Below are 18589 nucleotides of genomic sequence, written 5' to 3'. Positions count from 1 at the left end.
TTTGCATGGAGTCCCAAAGTCCCTTTTTCCAGGATTCCTGCTTCCTCTAGGAAGCCTTCCCTGGTTTTCCCTGGGATGAACTTCACTGATTCCTCAGAAGCCCCTGTGAGGTAGGTACCGCTGCCACCCCCATGTTCTAGACGGTGAAACTGAGGCTGAGCAAGGTGAAGGGACTTGCCGGAGGCCACACGCCAGCACGTGGCACAGAGAGATCCGAGCCCTGGGCTCGTGGCCACAGACCCTCCTTGTTTTCCTCCGGGCTTAACAGGCCTGTGGAATGTGCCGTCTGGGTGGGTCTGTGAGAGCATCTCTCATCTATTAAAGCCAAGAGATCCTAGGCCCTCTTTAGTGTTATCTTTGATGTTGCAAGGGCGGTGTGGAAATTCCTCTGTTTTTATGTGACCCAGTTTCTCTGCTTTGAAAATGTCGTTCCTGTTCTCCTCCCCGCTCCCTGTTTTTGAGACCAGGCAGCAGGGCTCCTGGAAGCATCTCTTCATCTCTGCACCCCACACCCCCATCTGCCACCAGTTGTTCTGGCCCACGGCCCGTGTCCAGGCCAGCGGATGACCCGCGTGGTAGCTCTGGGGCCCCTGGGAGGAGCTACGGGCTCACAGTAAGGACTCACCTGTGCCCTGAAGCCCACCTGTGCGACCCTCCACTCATATGAAACCAGGGCCTTTTGTTCTTCCTCGGCCGTGAACATAACCGTGGCAGACGGCCTTGACCGGAAGGGACCTCCCTGGCCTTTCTGTCCTCCTTCTGTGACGCTGGCCCAGGAAACCAGAGAGAGGAGCCCACGGCTGCTGCGCACACCCCCTCCCACAGTTCACGTACGTGCCTCCAGAATATGCGAGAACTTTTGTGAATAGCGCCCTTGTCCTCTTTCCCTTTTCTGCCTTGGAAAGCCCTTTGCTGGTTAGAAGACTCTTTGTAACTTGTTACATAGTAAAAATAATTGCTGAAATTTGGTCTGAGCGGGACTGAGTGACTGGAGGGGATCTTTGGAATGGGGAGTGGGGCCAGGCGGGGTGCATCTCCAAGTCCTTTGCTCGTGAAGGTGTTAACACGCGTCTGCTTCTCACACAGAGTTAAGCTAAGGATTTGGGGATCAAAAGGTGGCTCAAAAGGTGCGTGGGGTCTGCTCCTGGGATCTGGGGCGGCAGGGAGGCTGTGGCTGTCTCCAGGTGCAGGGCTGGCCTCCAGACTTCAGTATTGTTGGGAGGGATCCATTTTTTCTTCCCTCTTCTTTTAAATTGCGGTAAAATGTACATAACATAAAAGGTACCATTTTAACCCTTTTTAAGTGTACTGGTCGGTGGCATTAAGTTCATTCACGTTATTGTGTAGCCGTCACCACCCTCCATCTCCAGAACTTTTTCATCTTCCCAAACTGAAGCTCTGTCCCCGTTAAACACCGACTCCCCATAATTTCCCCCTATGTTCAGCCCCTGGCACCCCCCATTCTACTTTCTGTCGCTGTGAATTTGACTGTAGGGACCTCCTGCAAGTGGAGTCATACAGGGTTTGCCGTTTTGTGTCTGGCGTATTTCACTTAGTATACCATCCTCGGGATTCATCCATGCCGTAGCATGTGTCAGAATTCCCTTCCTTTTTCTGGGTGAATAACATTCCATTGTGTGTATGGACCATATTTATCCGTTCATCCGTCAGTGGACGCTTGGGCCGTTTCTACCTTTTGGCTGTGAATCGTGTAAGTCATTGCTGCTGTCGGGTGTGGGTGTGCAAGAGAGCCCATTTTTTCACAGTCTTGTATCACGGCCTTCCTGATGTTAGAACCCAACGTCCTGGGCCCCACTGCCGTGTTCCTCGTGAGGGACAGAGGGTGGCTTGTCCCCAGAGCTGGGTCTACGGCTGAGTCCAGGGAGCCCACCGTGTGCCCAGCTCCGGCCTCAGAACCTGATGTTCATCGTTTCATTAAGTCCTTCCAGGGGACCCGACGTTTTGAGAAAACAGGCAGAGAGGTTGCCAGGCGTGCCTGGGGTTGGGTCACCCTGTCCCGCCTGTCCCAAGGCCATCACGTCCTGTCCCCTTGCTACTCTGTCCCCTGTCCCCTCAGGTCCCAGAATTGGAGATATTCAAGGTTCGAGGTGACTGCAGTATTGAAAGAGGAAGTAGGTTTCCACCTCTGAGGACGTTTCATTACAGAGGCCTTGAAACTAACACAACGTTGTAATTCAATTACGATTTAAAAAAAATAAAAAGGAAAAAAGAGGAGAAGGAAGGCTGGGCACTTGTCACTGGAGCTCACCGAGGAAGAGGCTGGTTTTGGGGCGTGTGGTCGGGGACTGTCACCCAGCAGTTCTCAGCCAGGGCTGGAAAGGTGCCCAGCGCCCCCTGCACCCACTGGATGGGGGCTGGAGCCTGGAGTCCGATGCAGTTATGGCCGGTGGAAGAAATGCGCCATTAGCCCCCGATGTCCCGGGGTGGCCCCCGGCCAGTGTAAGTCGAGATGCTTTCCTGGAACGTGTCTAGTGCGGGGGGCGAGGGATCCTTTCTGTACCGTGGCATCCAGGCCGCCCCTCTCATCAGTAGCCAGCCCTGCGGTCCCTGCGACTGTTCAGGGCGCCCTCCTCCCCAGCCCCCGGCACCCTGTCTGCCCTCGAGACACGGTCCTGTGCTCCCAGCTCCAAGTCTCCAGATCCAGTGTGTTAGATTCTGCTGTGTGTTTCACTGCTCCCGACCCTGGGCATTACCTAGCGTCGGGCCAGCCGGATTCTGTCCCGTGAATGTGGCCACGGACGACGGCACCGCCTCGCCTGCTGCGTGCCGGGAGGGTCTTCACACCCAGAGTCCACGGCCGAGGACGTTGCTGTCCAGGAGGGGGAGGGGAGCCCGCCCTTTTCAGGCCCTGTCGCTGTGATCCAAGCTTCGTCCATCTCAGCAGCGCTGGGTGGATCTGGAAGCACCCAGAAGCTTCCATGACATCGTCATGTGTTGCAAAGGGTGGTGAAAACAGCCTGGCCGGGCCTGGTGAGAATCGGGAACTCTTCGGCGTGGGTGAAGGATTGCAGAATGTATTCTTGGTTCGGGGCATTTTTCCTTGGACTCTTTCTGGGCAACCAGCCGTTTAGGAATGTTTGTTAAATGCTTAAAAAACAGGAGTTGATTTCTCTCTGTTTCCACTGCCAACATGCGAGGCCACAATATTCCATTTCTACTAACTGGCTTTTTCCTTTCTCTTTCTGCCTGACAGTGAGTGACTTGCAGGAAGAAGGGGAAAATGCCATGAACTTGCCGATGTCCCCTGCCTCGGTGGAGATCCACCCCGAAGACACCCTGCTCGGTATTATCCGTTTCTCCAGCTCCTTGTCGTGGGCGAGTTGAGCTTCCCAGCTTGCGGTTGGTCTGGGAGGGGCTGAAAAGGAGCATTCGTGGCCTTTTGATCAGACTCAGACGTCACATGGGGCTCTCAGCTCAAGGTCACGTTGAGAAAAGTCTGTAGGAAAAAAGCAAGCCTTCCCTTGTAGGTTACTGCCTTTCTGATTGCAAATGTCAGTTTTATTGTGATTTGAGTATGATGAGGCCAACGGATCAGGAGCTGACTGCCACGGCAAAGGTGGTGTGTTAAACTCACGGTTCCCAAGGCGACAGGGAGGGCAGCAGTGGGCAGCGACGGGGAGGGCAGCAGCCTCGGGCAGGAGGCAGAAGGAGTGACGGGGAAGCGCGGGCAGAAGCCTTTATTGTGGTTGTCACAGGAAGGAGTGAGTGAGGCAGGGTTCATAAGCAGGTTTGGATGGGCTGGGCTGGGTAATTCCAGGGGCCTCTGGGACACAGGGGCTGCCCCGAGTTGTCTGTACCTGGTCCCAGGTGATTAGGGCAGGGGCTGTTGGCTGGGTGTGTAAGAGCCCTGTGTGAGCTCAGTTAGAGAGGTGTCTGGGGGGTGTGGGCTCTGGGTTGGTTGTTTGCACGTGGAAGGCACTCCCAGGGGACACGTTTGCTATTTTGGGAATCAGCTAGCTCTGAGAGCAGAGTCCCTCTAGGTACCCAAGGCCCCAAGACGTCAAAACATTAGAAAATACACAAAATAAGAAACACGATTAACATACCCCCCATCTCTGCACAAGCCGGAGTGGCCTCCATGCCAGGGGCCTGCTAGGTGGGACCTACCAAGTGGTACCGGCCCTGCACTCACCTCCTCAGGACCGCATCCCAGCCGGCACTGATGAGGTGGTGGCCTGGACACACTTGCCTTAAAGTGTGTTTTGGGATCCGATGGATCTGGAAGGCAGTCTCGGAACATTCCGCTTCGTTCCAAACCCTGCCTGGTTCAAAGGGAAGTCCCGGTTGATGCCTCTGTTGTGGTTCCCACGACAAGGCCAGGCCAGCAAGAGCTGATGGGGAAGAAACGCAAACGCACGTCCAGGCGGCCGACCTGCAGCCAAACGCTGGACGGGCTCGGAGGTGCCGCTGGCATCCCCTGCGGCGTCCCCTGCGGCGTCCCCTCCGCTCTAAGAGCGTGACCTTCACTGATGCTCTTCTGTTTTGTCTTCAGTCTGGCTGCAGCCGCTGCCCAGGCAAGTGACCCTCTCCCAGGAGACACTGGGGATGAACACTGTCTGGAAATTACCCCGATTCAGAGCAGGGTTTCTCCCGAACCCACCCCGTGCTGTGGGCATTTGGCACCGGATAATTCTTTTTTTTTTTTTTTTTTGCGGTACGCGGCCCTCTCGCTGTTGTGGCCTCTCCCGTCGCGGAGCACAGGCTCCGGACGCGCAGGCTCAGCGGCCATGGCTCACGGGCGCATACGCTCCGCGGCGTGTGGGATCTTCCCGGACCGGGGCACGAACCCGTGTCCCCTGCATCGGCAGGCGGACTCTCGACCACTGCGCCACCAGGGAAGCCCCGGATAATTCTTTATAGTCATTCAAGGTGTTGATCAGCATTCCTGGTCTCCACCCACTAGATTCCCCCGGCCCACTCCCCCTCCCCCTCCCCACCCCACCCCACCCCCCGGCTGGGACAACCGAAAACGTCTCCAGACATTACAGCGAGTCCCCTGGGATGGGGGTTCGGGGGACTTGCTGGCTTCTGGCTGAGAACCCTGCTTTAGACCAGCAGGAGTGCTAGAAAGTAGATTTACTGTAAACGTGTGATGGGCTACTGTTTATGCCTTGAACCTGCTTTTCCCTGCACCCTAAGTCGCCTGTCTTACGCTTTTCTAAATAGCTGCTCTTGGGCTGGGAGTTGGCATTCTTCCGTTTGCTCTGTAAGGTTCTGCTGGCCCCTGAAGCTCTTGTGACCTTGATAAGAACCACCCTGGTTGGGCTTCCCTGGTGGCTCAGTGGTTAAGAATCCGCCTGCCAATGCAGGGGACACGGGCTTGAGCCCTGGTCTGGGAAGATCCCACATGCCGCGGAACAACTAAGCCTGTGCGCCACGGCTACTGAGCCTGCGCTCTAGAGCCCGTGCTCCACAACAAGAGAAGCCACCGCAATGAGAAGCCCGCGCACCGCAGTGAAGAGTAGCCCCCTCTCTCCGCAACTAGAGAAAGCCCGTGCACAGCAATGAAGACCGAACGCAGCCAAAAATAAATAAATTAAAAAATATATATATAGAAATATCTCATAAGCCGTCACAACAAATAAACTTTAAAAAAAAAGAATTTTTGCTGTTGTGAAGCCTCTGTCACTCAAAGCCATTTCATTCCCACCAACGTGGACAGGGTCCCAGCCGTGGGAGCCTGTATGGGCCCCGGGACCCTGGTCATCTCTGCCTGCACGTCCTGGGGCCAGAGGTTGTGCTTCTTTTCTGTCCTTTTAACACCCCTGCTCAGTTTTGTTCTGCGACGTGTCTGGTGTCTGTGGGTCTTTCCCCTCTGCCGTCCACTTATTACCACTGCGTCACTCCCTCTGTACAAGCTCACTGGTGCCCGTGGTCCATGGATCGAGGGCAGACACGGAGGGGAAAACAGATAAACAGAAACAGAATATGGATAAACACGCTTTGCTGTGAAACATCCTTTTTTCCCCCTGCTCTTTCTAATATTTTTGTCCGTATCACCTTATGTAGTGGCGAGCTTTCTCGGTGACCGCCAGGTCTTCCCCGGGTTTATTAATGGTGGCTTTTCCACAGATCCGATTCAGGCCTGCGTGCACCCCCCGCCCTCCTGAAAGATGGGGGCGGATGCTCCATTGCACCCTGGGAGGCAGTTCTTCCCGGGCCGTGTGAATGGCTGCAGGGCTGCTCAGTGAGAGGACCACGGGGTATCTGCTCTCAATTCCCCCCATCTGTGCAAGGGAAGCCGGCTCCCCGCCCCCCGCGACGCTAACCCCCCTGTCCTTTGTCCCTGCAGAGGAGAACCAGGAGCGCACGGTGATCGACCCCACCTCCAGGGACGACCCCAGATTCAGAGAGTTGGTCAAGGTGAGGACGAGTGTCCTGGCTGGGATGTTCTTGGGAGGTCAGATCTTGGGGTTCAGGCTCTTGTGGGCCAGAGGAGCAAAGCTGGGGGCTGGTCAAGGGGCCTTTCTGCTGCGTTTGGTGGGGGGGTGTGAAGGATGAGGCTGGACGGCCTGGAGCATCTCCCAGGGGCCCAGCCCCACGGGGCCTCTCCGACGGCCGGCTCCCCGTCATGTGCTGGACCCAGTTATGCGGGGACCCTTTTCTTAACACTTGGAATAAGCAGCTGCAGTGACCGCTCACGGTGCCTTGCAGACCGGTTCAAGGCGTTCAAACCCTTTCCGGAGCGAGAGGGGCGGCGTTCAGAGGAAACTGAAAAGCGGGCACGTGGGTCCCCTCTGGCCACACCTGTGGATCCTCATTGGACGCTGGTGCCCCTGCACTGGGCAGCGGTCAGGTTCTGCAGCGTCTGGACGTGTGGGGACCAGCGAGGCCAGAGGATGGCTGCCTGGTTCCAGAAAGTCAGGGAAGCAAGGCCAGCCCGGGCCGCTGGCTCTGGGCTCCTTCGGGGCCGTGGCGGCTGCGCGTCTCTCCCCACTGGTCTCTCGAGCCTGGCTTAGCGGTGAGGCTTCCTTCATAGAGTTAACCTTTGTCGGAGCGAGCGTGGGTTGCAGTTTGATGCTCTGATCTAAACCACAGCAGGGTGTCAGAGGTAATCCCCGGGCCGGCAAGGGCTCTGACAGCGTCATCACCTGCGAGCCCAGAGGCCAGTGGACCTGGGCTGTGCAGACGCCGTTTAGGGCAGTGCCACACACGTATCCTATGAAAAGGGCTTTTTCAAAAGTTTCTCCACATTAACCGCTGCGGTTGGGCCCAATGAGGGCACGACTGCCTTTTCACGAGGGCTCCTTCAGGATAAACAAAACCTTTGCAAGTTGTAGCTTTTAAAGAATTGAAATGGAAAATGTCTGTTTTCAGGCCCCCCCCCCATAATGTTGATTCTGAGCATCTTAAACTGCCTAGTTGATTAAGATTTCTTTTTTTCCTGAATACCCACTTTGTTATTCTGAACAGAAGATTGTCGGTGAGGAAAAGTAACCCTGCACTCCAGCCACTAAAATGTTCTCCACGGGCGATATTTAAGCAGTAGAAGGGGATGCCCTGTTTTTGTCAGGGTTCTCCAGAGAAACAGAATCCACAGGAGATGGGCCTATCTCTCTACCTCTCTATCTCCCTCTCCATCTCTCTATCTATCTCTCTCTATATATATCTCTTCTGTCTCTCTCTGTCTCTATCTATAGAGACTTATAAGGATTGGCTCACGTGATTATGGAGGCTGAGAAGACCCACGATCTGCCCTCTGCAAACTGGGGACCAGGAAAGCTGGTCAGAGGGCCTGAGAGCCCAGGACAGGACTTGCACGTCCCAGGCAAAGAGAGGGCGAGTCCAGCCTTCCTCTACCTTTTTGTCCTCTTCAGGCCCTTCCTGGATTGCATGCCACCCACCCACGCTGGCCTGGGCCCTCTGCTTTACTCAGGCCACCGATACAAATGCTAATCTCTTCCCGAGACACCCTCACAGACACGCCCAGAAAGGATGTTTAATCGGCTGCCTTGGCATCCCGTCCAGGCCAAGCTGACACACAAAATCAACCCTCACGTGCCCCGCTCCGATTTTTCCTTCCTCGACACGTAAGCAGAGCTTGAGAGCACGTGAGCATCTTCTCCTTGAAACAAGACCCAGGGGGCCTGGTGTCACCCTCACCTCCATACGGGGACTCCGAGAGAAGTAACTCCCCCACCCCCAGGTTATGCTCTGAACCAGTGAAGTGGCCGGTCTTGAATGAGTCTGTCCGTTTGATGCCTCCTCCGCTGAGCCCCGGTTGAGGGTCCGGAGCTGTGCTGGGCCCCGGGGCTGCGAGATGAACCGGTCACCTCCCTGCTCTACGGGGTCCAGATCCGCTTCACGCTCCTCCTGGACCCACTCACTCGGCCCTACCCGCCTCTGCCTCAGGAGACTGCAGGCATTTTTGGCCTCTACCGGGTGAGGGCCGGGCAGCTGCGTGTCCTCTATCCACCCACACAGAGGGACCACAGCATCTCTGCATCCGGGACCAGCCCGACGGGACCTGCGGAGGCTCTGGCAGCCCCTCCAGCCCCGGACTCCGGGTTCAGATGAACGACCACGTCTGGGGCATGGAGTGTGCCGACTGGAGGGGCTGGGAGTGCAGACGTTGACATCCTGTGGGGCAGAGCAGGACTGAGGACCCGAGGGAGTGGGAGTGCACGCCTCTCCCTTTCTTCCCCGTCGGGCAGTTCTGAGAGCCGTGCTTCCACGGGAAGTTGGCCGTGTGCTGGGCGTCGGCTGGGTTTCCTTCCGAAGCTGCGGGCGGCTCAGGGGCGCACCTGCCTCCCTTCCCTCTCCCCTCACTCTTGCTAGTCTGGGGTTAGGGTCCCCCCAAAAGCAGCAGCAGTCAGCTTGGCCCTGGGCTCTCTTTCCTGGGGAACCCAGGTGTGGTGTGCTGAATCATGGCCCCCAAAGATGTCCACGTCCTAGCCTCTGGAACCTGTGACTGTTACCTCCTTATATGGCAAAAGGGACTTTGCAGATGTGATTAAGCTAGGGGTGTGGAGGGAGGGATGACCCTGGATTGTCCGGTGGGCTCACAAGTGCCCTTATAAGAGGGAGGCAGAGAGAGATTTGACTGCAGGTGATGGTGGCAACATGAGGGTGGATATGGGATGCCACGCTGCTGGCTTTGAAAATGTGGGAAGGGGCCACGTGCTAAGGAACATGGGCTCCCCTAGAATGTGGAAAAGGCCAGGAAGCCTTCCCTAGAGCCTCCGGAAGGAATCAGCCCTCCTGACACCTTGGCACTAACCCGGTGAAACTGGTCTTGGACTTCTGACCTCCAGGACTCTGAGGGAATACACTGGTGGTTTGGAAGCCCCAAATTAGTGATAATTTGTTACAGCAGCCGGAGAAACCAGTACACCAGGCCGAGTTACCTCCTGTCCCTAAACCGCCGCATCCCTTAGCTGTAGCTGAGGGTCCCCGTCCCCTTGGGAGCAGGGCCGGCCTTGCTGCCTTGCCAGTTCCCAGGAAGGGCCAGCTGTCAGACACATAGAAGTCTGCTCCCACGGCCATCCCGCCAGCCTGCAGCACATACGCCTGGAGATGGGCAATTTCTGGAAGGTTCCCCCTGCCGTCAGACGGCAAATCGTACCTCGAGGCTGGTGGCTCATCTTCTAAAATAAGCATAAACACAGCAAACAGGACGGCGCCGTCGGGCTGTCTGTCTGTGGCTTGTTGGTCGCTGTAGTGGCACGTGGAGGGGATGTATGTGAAATACTAGTTCTCACTGACTACAGGGCTTTTGAACAGAGACGCACGCGTGCTGGTGGGGGTCTGGGCGATGCCTGGGCTGAGCGCCAGCTACCCTGGGTGGTGGTTGTTTGTCAGGTAAGGGGGAGGCTCAGCGTATCCCTGAGTCGGGGTTCCCTCACGACAGGGGGCTGTCAGCACCTCCTTTTCTTGGCGTGGGGAGGAACTGGCCCCAGGGCCAGGCAGCCTGTACGCGCAGTCAGGGGAGAGCTGCCCGTGGCCTGCCCGGGGGTGCCGCCGAGCCGGACACCCTTAGACGTGCTCCGGGCTGGCGGCCCTGCTGCCTCACTTCCCGCCCCCGCCCCACCCCACCCCGCAACTCCAGCGCTCCGGCCCCCGAGCCTCCTTGCCCCTCCCTCCTTGAGCAAGCTGAGCACCTGCCCACCTGGGTGTGAGGTTAGAAAGCCCGTTTCCCCCAAGCCCAACCCCACTTCTGATGCCGGTTGTAAGTGTGGGAGCCCCAAGACGACCCATAGGTTTGATACTTTGCTGAAAGGACTCCAGTTATACTCACGGTTATGGCTTATTCCGGTGAGAGGACACAGGTTAAAATCAGCCGAGGAGGAAGTGCAGGTTGTTTTGGTGCAGGGTGTGGACCACGTGCAGGCCTGAGCTCATCAGGGTGAGGTCTGGCTAACATCCCGACCGCTGGCCACGTCCAGTCTTGGGACCAGCGGGACCTTTCTGAGTTGGCACGGTCGGTCCCCCGGCTTTCGTTCTCTGTTCTCCATCATGTGCACTTCGTTGCCTCTTGTCTTGGCCCCTGTCCTGTCTCTCTCTGTAGACTTACCCCCACTGACCCTCCTACCTCAGGACTGTTGGTGTTTAAAACATTGTGAGCTGCTCTCTGCTCCCGTCAAAGACCCGGACTTTGGCTACGCCAGGCATTAAGAACGAAGCCGCTCACTGAAACATTCCCTTCGAGCGTCTTTTGTGTGTGATGCAGTGTGTGAGGGGGTGAAGGGGTGGGTGTGATGGGCTGTGGAATCGGCTCCCTGGATTCAAATCCCGGCTCGGATTAAAGCAGAACAGTCGTGCCCGTCTGCCAGCATGAGGGTGACGTCAGATGCCACACGCTTGCTGTCCGGCGGGTGCCGTGCCGGGCGCTGGAACATGGGCACAAACAGGGCAGAGCTGGGGGGGAGGTGCATGGGCAGGTCTGTGGTTCCCGTTTAGAAGTGAGTATCCTGTGGGCTCGGGAGCTGAAAGGCTTACCCTGTCTCCTGTATGCAGGTGTTTGTCCTGTGGTCCTTTTCGCTAGCATCCTCCAGGAGTGCCCTGAATCTCTTAACAGGGTGAACAGCTGGTGCCGCCTGGGGAAGATAGCAGTTTACAGATGAGATCCTTTATATTTTTAATGATCTTTGAAAGAGGGAACGGCAGTTCTCGTGCTTTCCAGAGTGAATAGTCAGAGAGGGGCCTCCGCACTTGCGGGTGCGTTGGTCCAAGGCAGGCTGGCCGTGCCGTCACCGGGGAGTGCATTTCTCCCCAGCAGCAGATTTCGCATCTCATCTCCCAGTTTACTGGACAAGGCTCCTTCGGGTTGTTAAGTTCTGCTTTCTCCCTTCCTTTGCCCCTACGAAGAAACTCAGCTGCACAAAGATGGTCTTCTGGGCAGAAGACGGTGCTATCATCGTTGTGTGGAGATGCCCGGGGACGTGGCTGGCACTGCACCTGGCCGGGATGCTCTCCTGCCGGTTGCAATGAGCCTGCGTCCTCCGTGCATTAAGCCACAGCAAGCCTGTCTGGAAGTGATTGAAACGTAACTGTCATAGCTTTGGGGGAGACAGGCTGCAGCTCTTCATGATCATTTAGAAGGAACTCAGGGGGAAGTCATTTTTATTCCGGCTACAGCAAGCTTGTGAAAAGTCTATGCAGAGAGCACTGTGCCAAGGGCGTCATTAATACACGTCCTAGACACGTGCCTGCAGGACTCGGGCTTTGCACATGAGTACGTCCCTAAAAGTAAGGACGGGTGCTATCTTTAAAAAGTCTTTTGTGAACCAGAAGATCAAGACGGATGACCTGGGCGGTACAAGGACAGGGTGGTTGGCAGTGGCCAGGAGGGGACTGCGTCTCCGCGGGGGAGACGGATGACCTGGGCGGTACGAGGACAGGGTGGTTGGTGGTGGCCAGGAGGGGACTGCATCTCCGCGGGGGCAGCAGTGAAACCGGGAGGCGGATTTGCTTTTGCTCCCAGAGCTGACCTCTGTGGCCCGCGGCGTGAAATGTGATTTTCATCCCCTTCTGTCTGTTGTTTTCGTATTTGGACTTTGACCAGGTCAGAGATCCAGTTTTAGTTTCTTCATAGCAGAGACATCTCTTGTGTGTTTTCCTACAGGACCTTGCTCTGGGCAAGGCAGCCTCTAGAACCAAATGTCTGCATGCCCCAGAGGCTTTTCTAGGTCTGTAGGCAGCCCTGCCATTGATTTGAGCGCCTTGCATGGGTCTGTTCCTAGTTTAGCTCCTGCGGTGATGGCCTTGAGTGGGCTGGCGGTCCAGCTGGGGAGACAGACATGTCGAGGGACGGATGAGTATGTTTCCAGGTGGCATGACCGCATTGAAGGAAACTGAAGCGAGAAGCAGGGTGGTTCCTTCTCCGCTCTGTTTTTGGTGGGGTGGTCGGAGTTGGCATTTGAGCGGAGACCTGCTGGTTGGTACCTAGGGCGGCGGCAAGTGCAGAGGCCCCCTGGGATGCCCGTGCTGGCAGGTGTGAAGCCCAGCGAGGGGGGCAGCGTGGCTGGAGCCTAGACAGCAAGGACGAGGGTGATCGGAGGTAAGATCAGAGAGGTGGCAGGGGTGCGAAATGGTGTTTGACTCCCGGGGCTGGTTTGGAGGGGCACAGGGACGTGGGACGACCGGCAAGCAGCTGTGACACCTAACTGCCCATGTGGGGCAGAGACTAGGTCATGTTTCTTTATAGCTCCAACACCTCGGGTGGTGTCCACATATCCTAGGTGCTGCTAGCTAGGCTGAGTAAATCAGAAAGGGGTTTCTGACGCGCAGAGAAGCCGTGGGTGGTGACGGTGACATCTGTGTAGATCACTATAGTTGATTAGCACTGGCCAGTAGATCATCTCACCAAGTCCTCAAAATAGCCCAGCAGAGGTAGATGCTAGCACCTGCATTCTAGAGGTCCATTGCTTAATAACAGGTTTATTGAGATAGAATTCCCATACCGTACAGTTCAGTGGTTGTTAGTGTACGCCCAGAGCGGTTGAGCATCACCTCAATCAGTCAGGGACATTTTCATCACCCCAGAAAGGAACCCCGTAACGACCAGCACCCAGTCCTGTATCCTCCTTCCTGGCCCCCGGCAGCCACTTTGTCTCTAAAGAATTATTCCGTCTCTATAATTCGCATATTCTAGATATTTCATAGAAGGGGAATCATATCAATACGTGACTTTTGTGTCGTCTGGCTTCTTTCACTTGGCATATGGTGTTTTTAAGATTCATCCATGTTATAGCAGGTGTCCAAACTCCATTCCTGGAATTCCCTGGTGGCGCAGTGGTTAAGAATCCGCCTGCCAGTGCAGGGGACACAGGTTCGATCCCTGGTCTGGGAAGATCCCACATGCCGTGGAGCAACTAAGCCCGTGCACCACAACTACGGAGCCTGCACTCGAGGGCCCACAAGCACAACTACTGAGCCCACGTGCCACAACTACTGAAGCCCATGTGCCTAGAGCCCGTGCTCCACAACAAGAGAAGCCACCACGATGAGAAGCCCGCGCATCACAACGAAGAGTAGCCCCCGCGCACGGCAGGAAAGACCCAACACAGCCAAAAAAAAAAAGAACTGCATTCCTTTTCATGGCTGAATAATATTCCATCCTATGGATAGACCACAACGTGCTGATCCGTTCTTTCTCGACGGCATTTGGGTTGTTTCCACATTTTGGTTATTTTGAATAGTGCTGCTATGAACATCCGTGTACAAGGTTTTGTATGAGCTTGTGTTTGCCGTTCTTTTTGGTGTATACCTGGGAGTGAAATTGCTGGGTCATATGGTGATTCTGTGCTTAACCTTTTGAGTAACTGCCAGACTGTTTCCGTAGTGGCTGCACCATTTTGCATCCCCCAAAGAAGTGTATGGAAATTCTTCCGGTTTCTCTACATCCTTGGCAACGCTTATTGTTCGTCTTTTTGATTATAGCTACCCTAGTAGGTATGAAATGGTATCTCGTAGTGGTTGGTTTTTTTTTTTTTGCGGTACGCGGGCCTCTCACTGTTGTGGCCTCTCCCATTGCGGAGCACAGGCTCCGGACGCGCAGGCTCAGCGGCCATGGCTCACGGGCCCAGCCGCTCCGCGGCATGTGGGATCCTCCCGGACCGGGGCACGAACCCGTGTCCCCTGCATCGGCAGGCGGACTCTCAACCACTGCGCCACCAGGGAAGCCCTACCTCCACGTCTTCTAAGAGTTTTATAGTTTTAGTTCCTACACTGAGGTCTGATCCATTTTGAGTTGATTTCTGTATATGGTGTAAAGTAAGGGTTCAGTTTTATTCTTTTGCATGTGGGTATCCAGTTGTCCCAGCACCATTTGTTAAAAAGACTTTTTTCTCCCATCGAATTGTCTTAGCCCCCTTATGGATGTCACTTGGCTGTATGTGAAGTTTATTTCTGACCTCTCATTTCTGTTTCATTGACCTCCGTGTCCTCCTGCCAGTATCACAGGTTTTGATACTCTAGCTTTGTAGGAAAGTTTGAAATCAGGAAGTGTCAGTTCTCCAACTTCGTTCTTCCTTTTCAAGATTGTTTTGGCTTTTGGGGGGTCTCTGGACTTTCCGTTTGCGTTGTAGGATTTGCTTGTCAGTTTCGACAAAGAAGCCATGTGGACAGTGATTAATTTTTATAAGTGGCATGTATTATTATTTTTTCTAATTACCAAAGTAACAGATACTGCTGAAAACCTGGAAGACAGAAAACTCAAACAGAAGGCAGTGGTAAGTTTTAAATTCGTGTCCCTCCAGGCTTTTTCTTTTGTGCAGTCAGCTTTTCCTACACAAAATTGGAAATCATTTCCGAGTTGGTAAACGTCTAGGAGCACATTTGGATGGGTACCTTGGGAGAAATTTCTGGAAGTGGAATTGCTGGGTCACGTAGCACACACAGGCCCAGTGTGGAGGCTGTTTGGGCGGCAGCTCTGTCCTCCGATGGGCACCGGCCCCTCCTGGCCTCCCTGCCGGGTCCACGCTGGGATAGCGGTTCACTACTCCGCGGCCCGAATCTCGCCACCCGGCCACCAGGCCCGCCTGCCCCACCCCCCGGGCACCTCTTTCTGCTCAGCTGTTTCCTGTCCCGCCCTTGAAGGCCACTTCCTCTGCTCCCGGGGCCGCGTGACCCCTCACGTCAGAATCCTTTGTGATGGCTCGTGCTCACCATTCATCTCTCTCCGCTGCGTCTCCCGGCTGGACCTGGACTCCCGGAGGGCAGGGGACGCGCCTCCTTTGTCCCTACGTCCTGGCACCAGGAAGGCGCTCAGTGACAGCCGTTGAGCTGAGTGTAATGCTGCCACTCAGCTCCAGCAGCTGCTGTGAAATCCCTGATGGAAGGCCGAGGTAGCAGATTCCTAGAGCTTTGTGGAATGAAGGGCCCGAGGATCACGGCGCTCCCGCGAGGAGCCTGGCGCTGGTGGCTGGAGAGGTAAAGCTATGGGGCAGGTCTGTCTGTGATCCCGAATCTGCTGTTTTTGGCCGTGTAACCGGGGCCCAGAAGGTGGATGTTGGGGTCTGGAGAGCTAGGTGGGTCTCTGCTCCGTGATGTCGGGGCCTGGACGGGGCAGGCGTCCTCGCAGCTGCTTCCAGACCCCCCTCCGTCATCGTACTGCCGACTGGGCCCTGCCACCCCTCCTGGTTCTCCCCTTTGTTCACTGATACCTACAGCCCCTGGCCTGGCGGCTTCCTCTCTGCCCCGCACCCCCACTCCTGCCGCTCCATCCACCGAGATGCCCGCGCACCAGCTCCTTCCTCAGGCTCCCCCTCTGCATCTGCCCGTACCCAGGGTCAGGGTCAGACCTTGCTTCTCCCCAACCCCCTCCCCGTGCCCCTCCGGGGTCCCCACGTCCAGTCCCCACTCCCCCTAGTGCCCACGGTCACTCGTCTCATCCACTGCCCCCTCCCCTCCTGGCCCAGGTGAGAGTCCAGGGCTGGCCCCGCCCCCCACCCCTCTTGACCTTGGAAGCCCCACCCCCTGACCTCCCAGGTGGTTCCAGGTGGCTACAGGGCTCACCCTGCACCTCCTTCCTGTCTCTGCTCAGACGCCACTTCCTCCAAGAGGCGCCCTGACCCCCTGATCCCCGTGACCCCTCTGCCCTCTCCATCCCCAAACTCTGCCTAATTCTTCTCAACAGACTTATTTTTAAGAACCATTTTCAATTTACAGTAAAATAGCGAAGATAGTACAAGAGTTCCCATATTTCCACACCCAGTTTTCCCCATTATTAACATCTTAGATCAACATGGTACATTTTTTAAAAAATTAATTAATTAATTATTTTTTGGCTGCGTTGGGTCTTCGTTGCTGCGCGCAGGCTTTCTCTAGTTGTGGCGAGCGGGGGCTACTCTTCGTTGCGGTGCGTGGGCTTCTCATTGCGGTGGCTTCTCTTGTGGAGCACAGGCTCTAGGCGTGCAGGTTTCACTAGTTGTGGCACGTGGGCTCTAGAGTGCAGGTTCAGTAGCTGTGGCGCACGGGCTTAGTTGCTCCGCGGCATGTCGGATCTTCCTGGACCAGGGCTCGAACCCGTGTCCCCTGCATTGGCAGGCGGATTCCTAACCACTGTGCCACCAGGGAAGCCCCAACATGGTATACTTGTTATATTAATGAACCAATATTAATACATTATTATTAACTAACACCCACCATTTATTCACATTTCCTTAGTTTTTACTAGATATACTTTCTCCATCTCAGGACCCCACGTGGGATCCCACGTGATATCCTGTCTTCTGAGCTCCTCTGGGCTGTGATGGTTTCTCAGACTGTCCTTGGTTTTGATGACCTTGACGGTTTTGTGGAGGACTGGGCAGGGGTTGTGTCGGGTGCCCCTCTGTTAGGGTTTGTCTGATGTTTTTTCTCAAGATTAGACTGCGGTTATGGGTTTGGGGAGGGAGGCCACAGACGTGAAGTGCATTCGTCCCATCACATCAGGGCACACACGACCACATGACTGATCACCATGATGTTGACCTTGATTACCCGGCTGAGGTGTGGTTGTCAGCTTTCTCCACTTTATTCTGACTTATTTTCCTCCATAACATCGATCACAGCCTGGAAGTGTGTGTATCTGTTTGTCTTTTAATGTCTGATTGGAAGGTAAGGTCTTCAAGGACAGAGACCTCTCTCGTCTTTTTTATCCCCGGAGCCTGGCACATAGTAGGTGCTCAGTAAGTTAACTGATGAACTCAGTGCCTGCTTATGGCACTCCAGTGCCAGGCCGTGAGCACTGGAGACAGAGCCACAAACGAGAGGTCATAGTTCCTGCCCTCACAGAGCTTAAAGTCCAGCAGGGAGATCGTTACAAACGAAGATGTGTTCCCATTGCAAACGTGAACGGGGTCAGAGAAAAGGCCCTTGGGTGCGGTGAGAGCCATGATGATGGGATGTGGCCTGGGTTGGGTGGGGGGAGGTCAGAGGATGATACGGAGCTTGCGACCTGAAGGATGAGTGAGGGCTGGCCCGGCAGGGATGGAGGGGAGTGTGTTCAGGGTGGAAGAACTAGCACATGCAAAGGCCCTGGGGCAGAGACAGGCTTGGGGATTTGAAAAACACCGGTGAAGAGGCAGGGTGCTTGGTGAAGCTGTGGCAGTGGCCCGGGAAGGAGGTTTGGACAAGGGCGGTGGGAAAGGAGATGGCGGGAAGTGTGTGCAATTAAGAAGTGGGCTGAATGGATGAGGGGTGAAATCCAGGCTCCTGAAGCTGGAGGATGGTGTCCTGTTTCCTTCTCAGAGAAGGGGCAGGTTTGAGGAGGGGCAGGGGCGGGTTCAGTTAGAGATGCTCATGGAACACCCGAGCAGAAGGATGGTGCAGAGGCGGGGCTGGACATTGAGGGGTTTCTGGGACGGGGGGGGCACTGGATATCGTGGGAGGGCCTGAGCTGGCCCTGGAGGAGGGTGGAGAGAAGGAGGAGGAGCCATCCAGGGTGATGTCCTTTAAAGATCCGGAGGAGAAAGCCGTGTCAAGGAGGACCCCCGACACAAGGAAGCTGGGAGGGTGGTGAGAGAGGACAGTGGGAACTGGGTGATGGGAGAGGGCGCTGCAAGGTGGGAGAGAGGGCAGCCGGGTGGCGAGGTCCAGCTCCCAGCCTCCCAGGATGCTCGCCCCCCAGGGAGGGAGACGGAGCAGGGCTGCAGCGTGGGGCCAGCTCCATCCTGCCGACCTTTCGGGAACGGCTTCGACAAAACCAGAATGCCGCGGGGCTGAGACGGAGCAGGATTCTGTGGTCCTTCCCCCGACTCCGTGTGCTCTGCCCGCCTTTTGTCAGTGGAGAAACTTTAGCCAAACCTTAAACCAGAGAAGTGAGAAAATGCAGAAACAAAGGAGAACGGTCTAACGAGACTAAATAATTGTTTAGTCATTAAGCATAGTCAAGGACCTTTAGTTCCTCCCCAAGGGCTACAGATAACATTCTGAGCCGCACGTATCCTGTGAGGTGTCTTATAGATACTGAAACCCCCCGCCAGGTGGAAGAAGTGAACTACCTGATGACCAGACTGTAGCCACGACCTAAGCTGCCACAATTCCAAGAACTGGCCTCAAGGAAATGGGAACAAACTGACCCTGGAACTAAAGAGAAATGGTAGTTAAAACAATCAGGATGACGCTGGTCGGACCACCAATGACC

General features: G+C 55.6%; 1 protein-coding gene across 3 annotated transcripts in view; it reads left to right on the top strand.

Annotated features, from left to right (window-relative positions):
* PARVB (parvin beta) overlaps positions 1–18589 on the top strand; it is a 115482-nt gene that overhangs the window by 55172 nt on the left and 41721 nt on the right. For all 3 annotated transcript variants that reach the window (XM_030855693.3, XM_060306274.2, XM_060306275.2), the window contains exons 2-3: positions 3215–3304; positions 6314–6384. In XM_030855693.3, the coding sequence (XP_030711553.2) occupies positions 3215–3304; positions 6314–6384 (161 nt within the window). The remainder of the gene's footprint in view (positions 1–3214; positions 3305–6313; positions 6385–18589) is intronic.

Source organism: Globicephala melas, chromosome 10, assembly GCF_963455315.2.
Source record: "Globicephala melas chromosome 10, mGloMel1.2, whole genome shotgun sequence".
Lineage (NCBI taxonomy): Eukaryota > Metazoa > Chordata > Mammalia > Artiodactyla > Delphinidae > Globicephala > Globicephala melas.
This window is presented reverse-complemented; position numbering and strand designations above follow the sequence as displayed.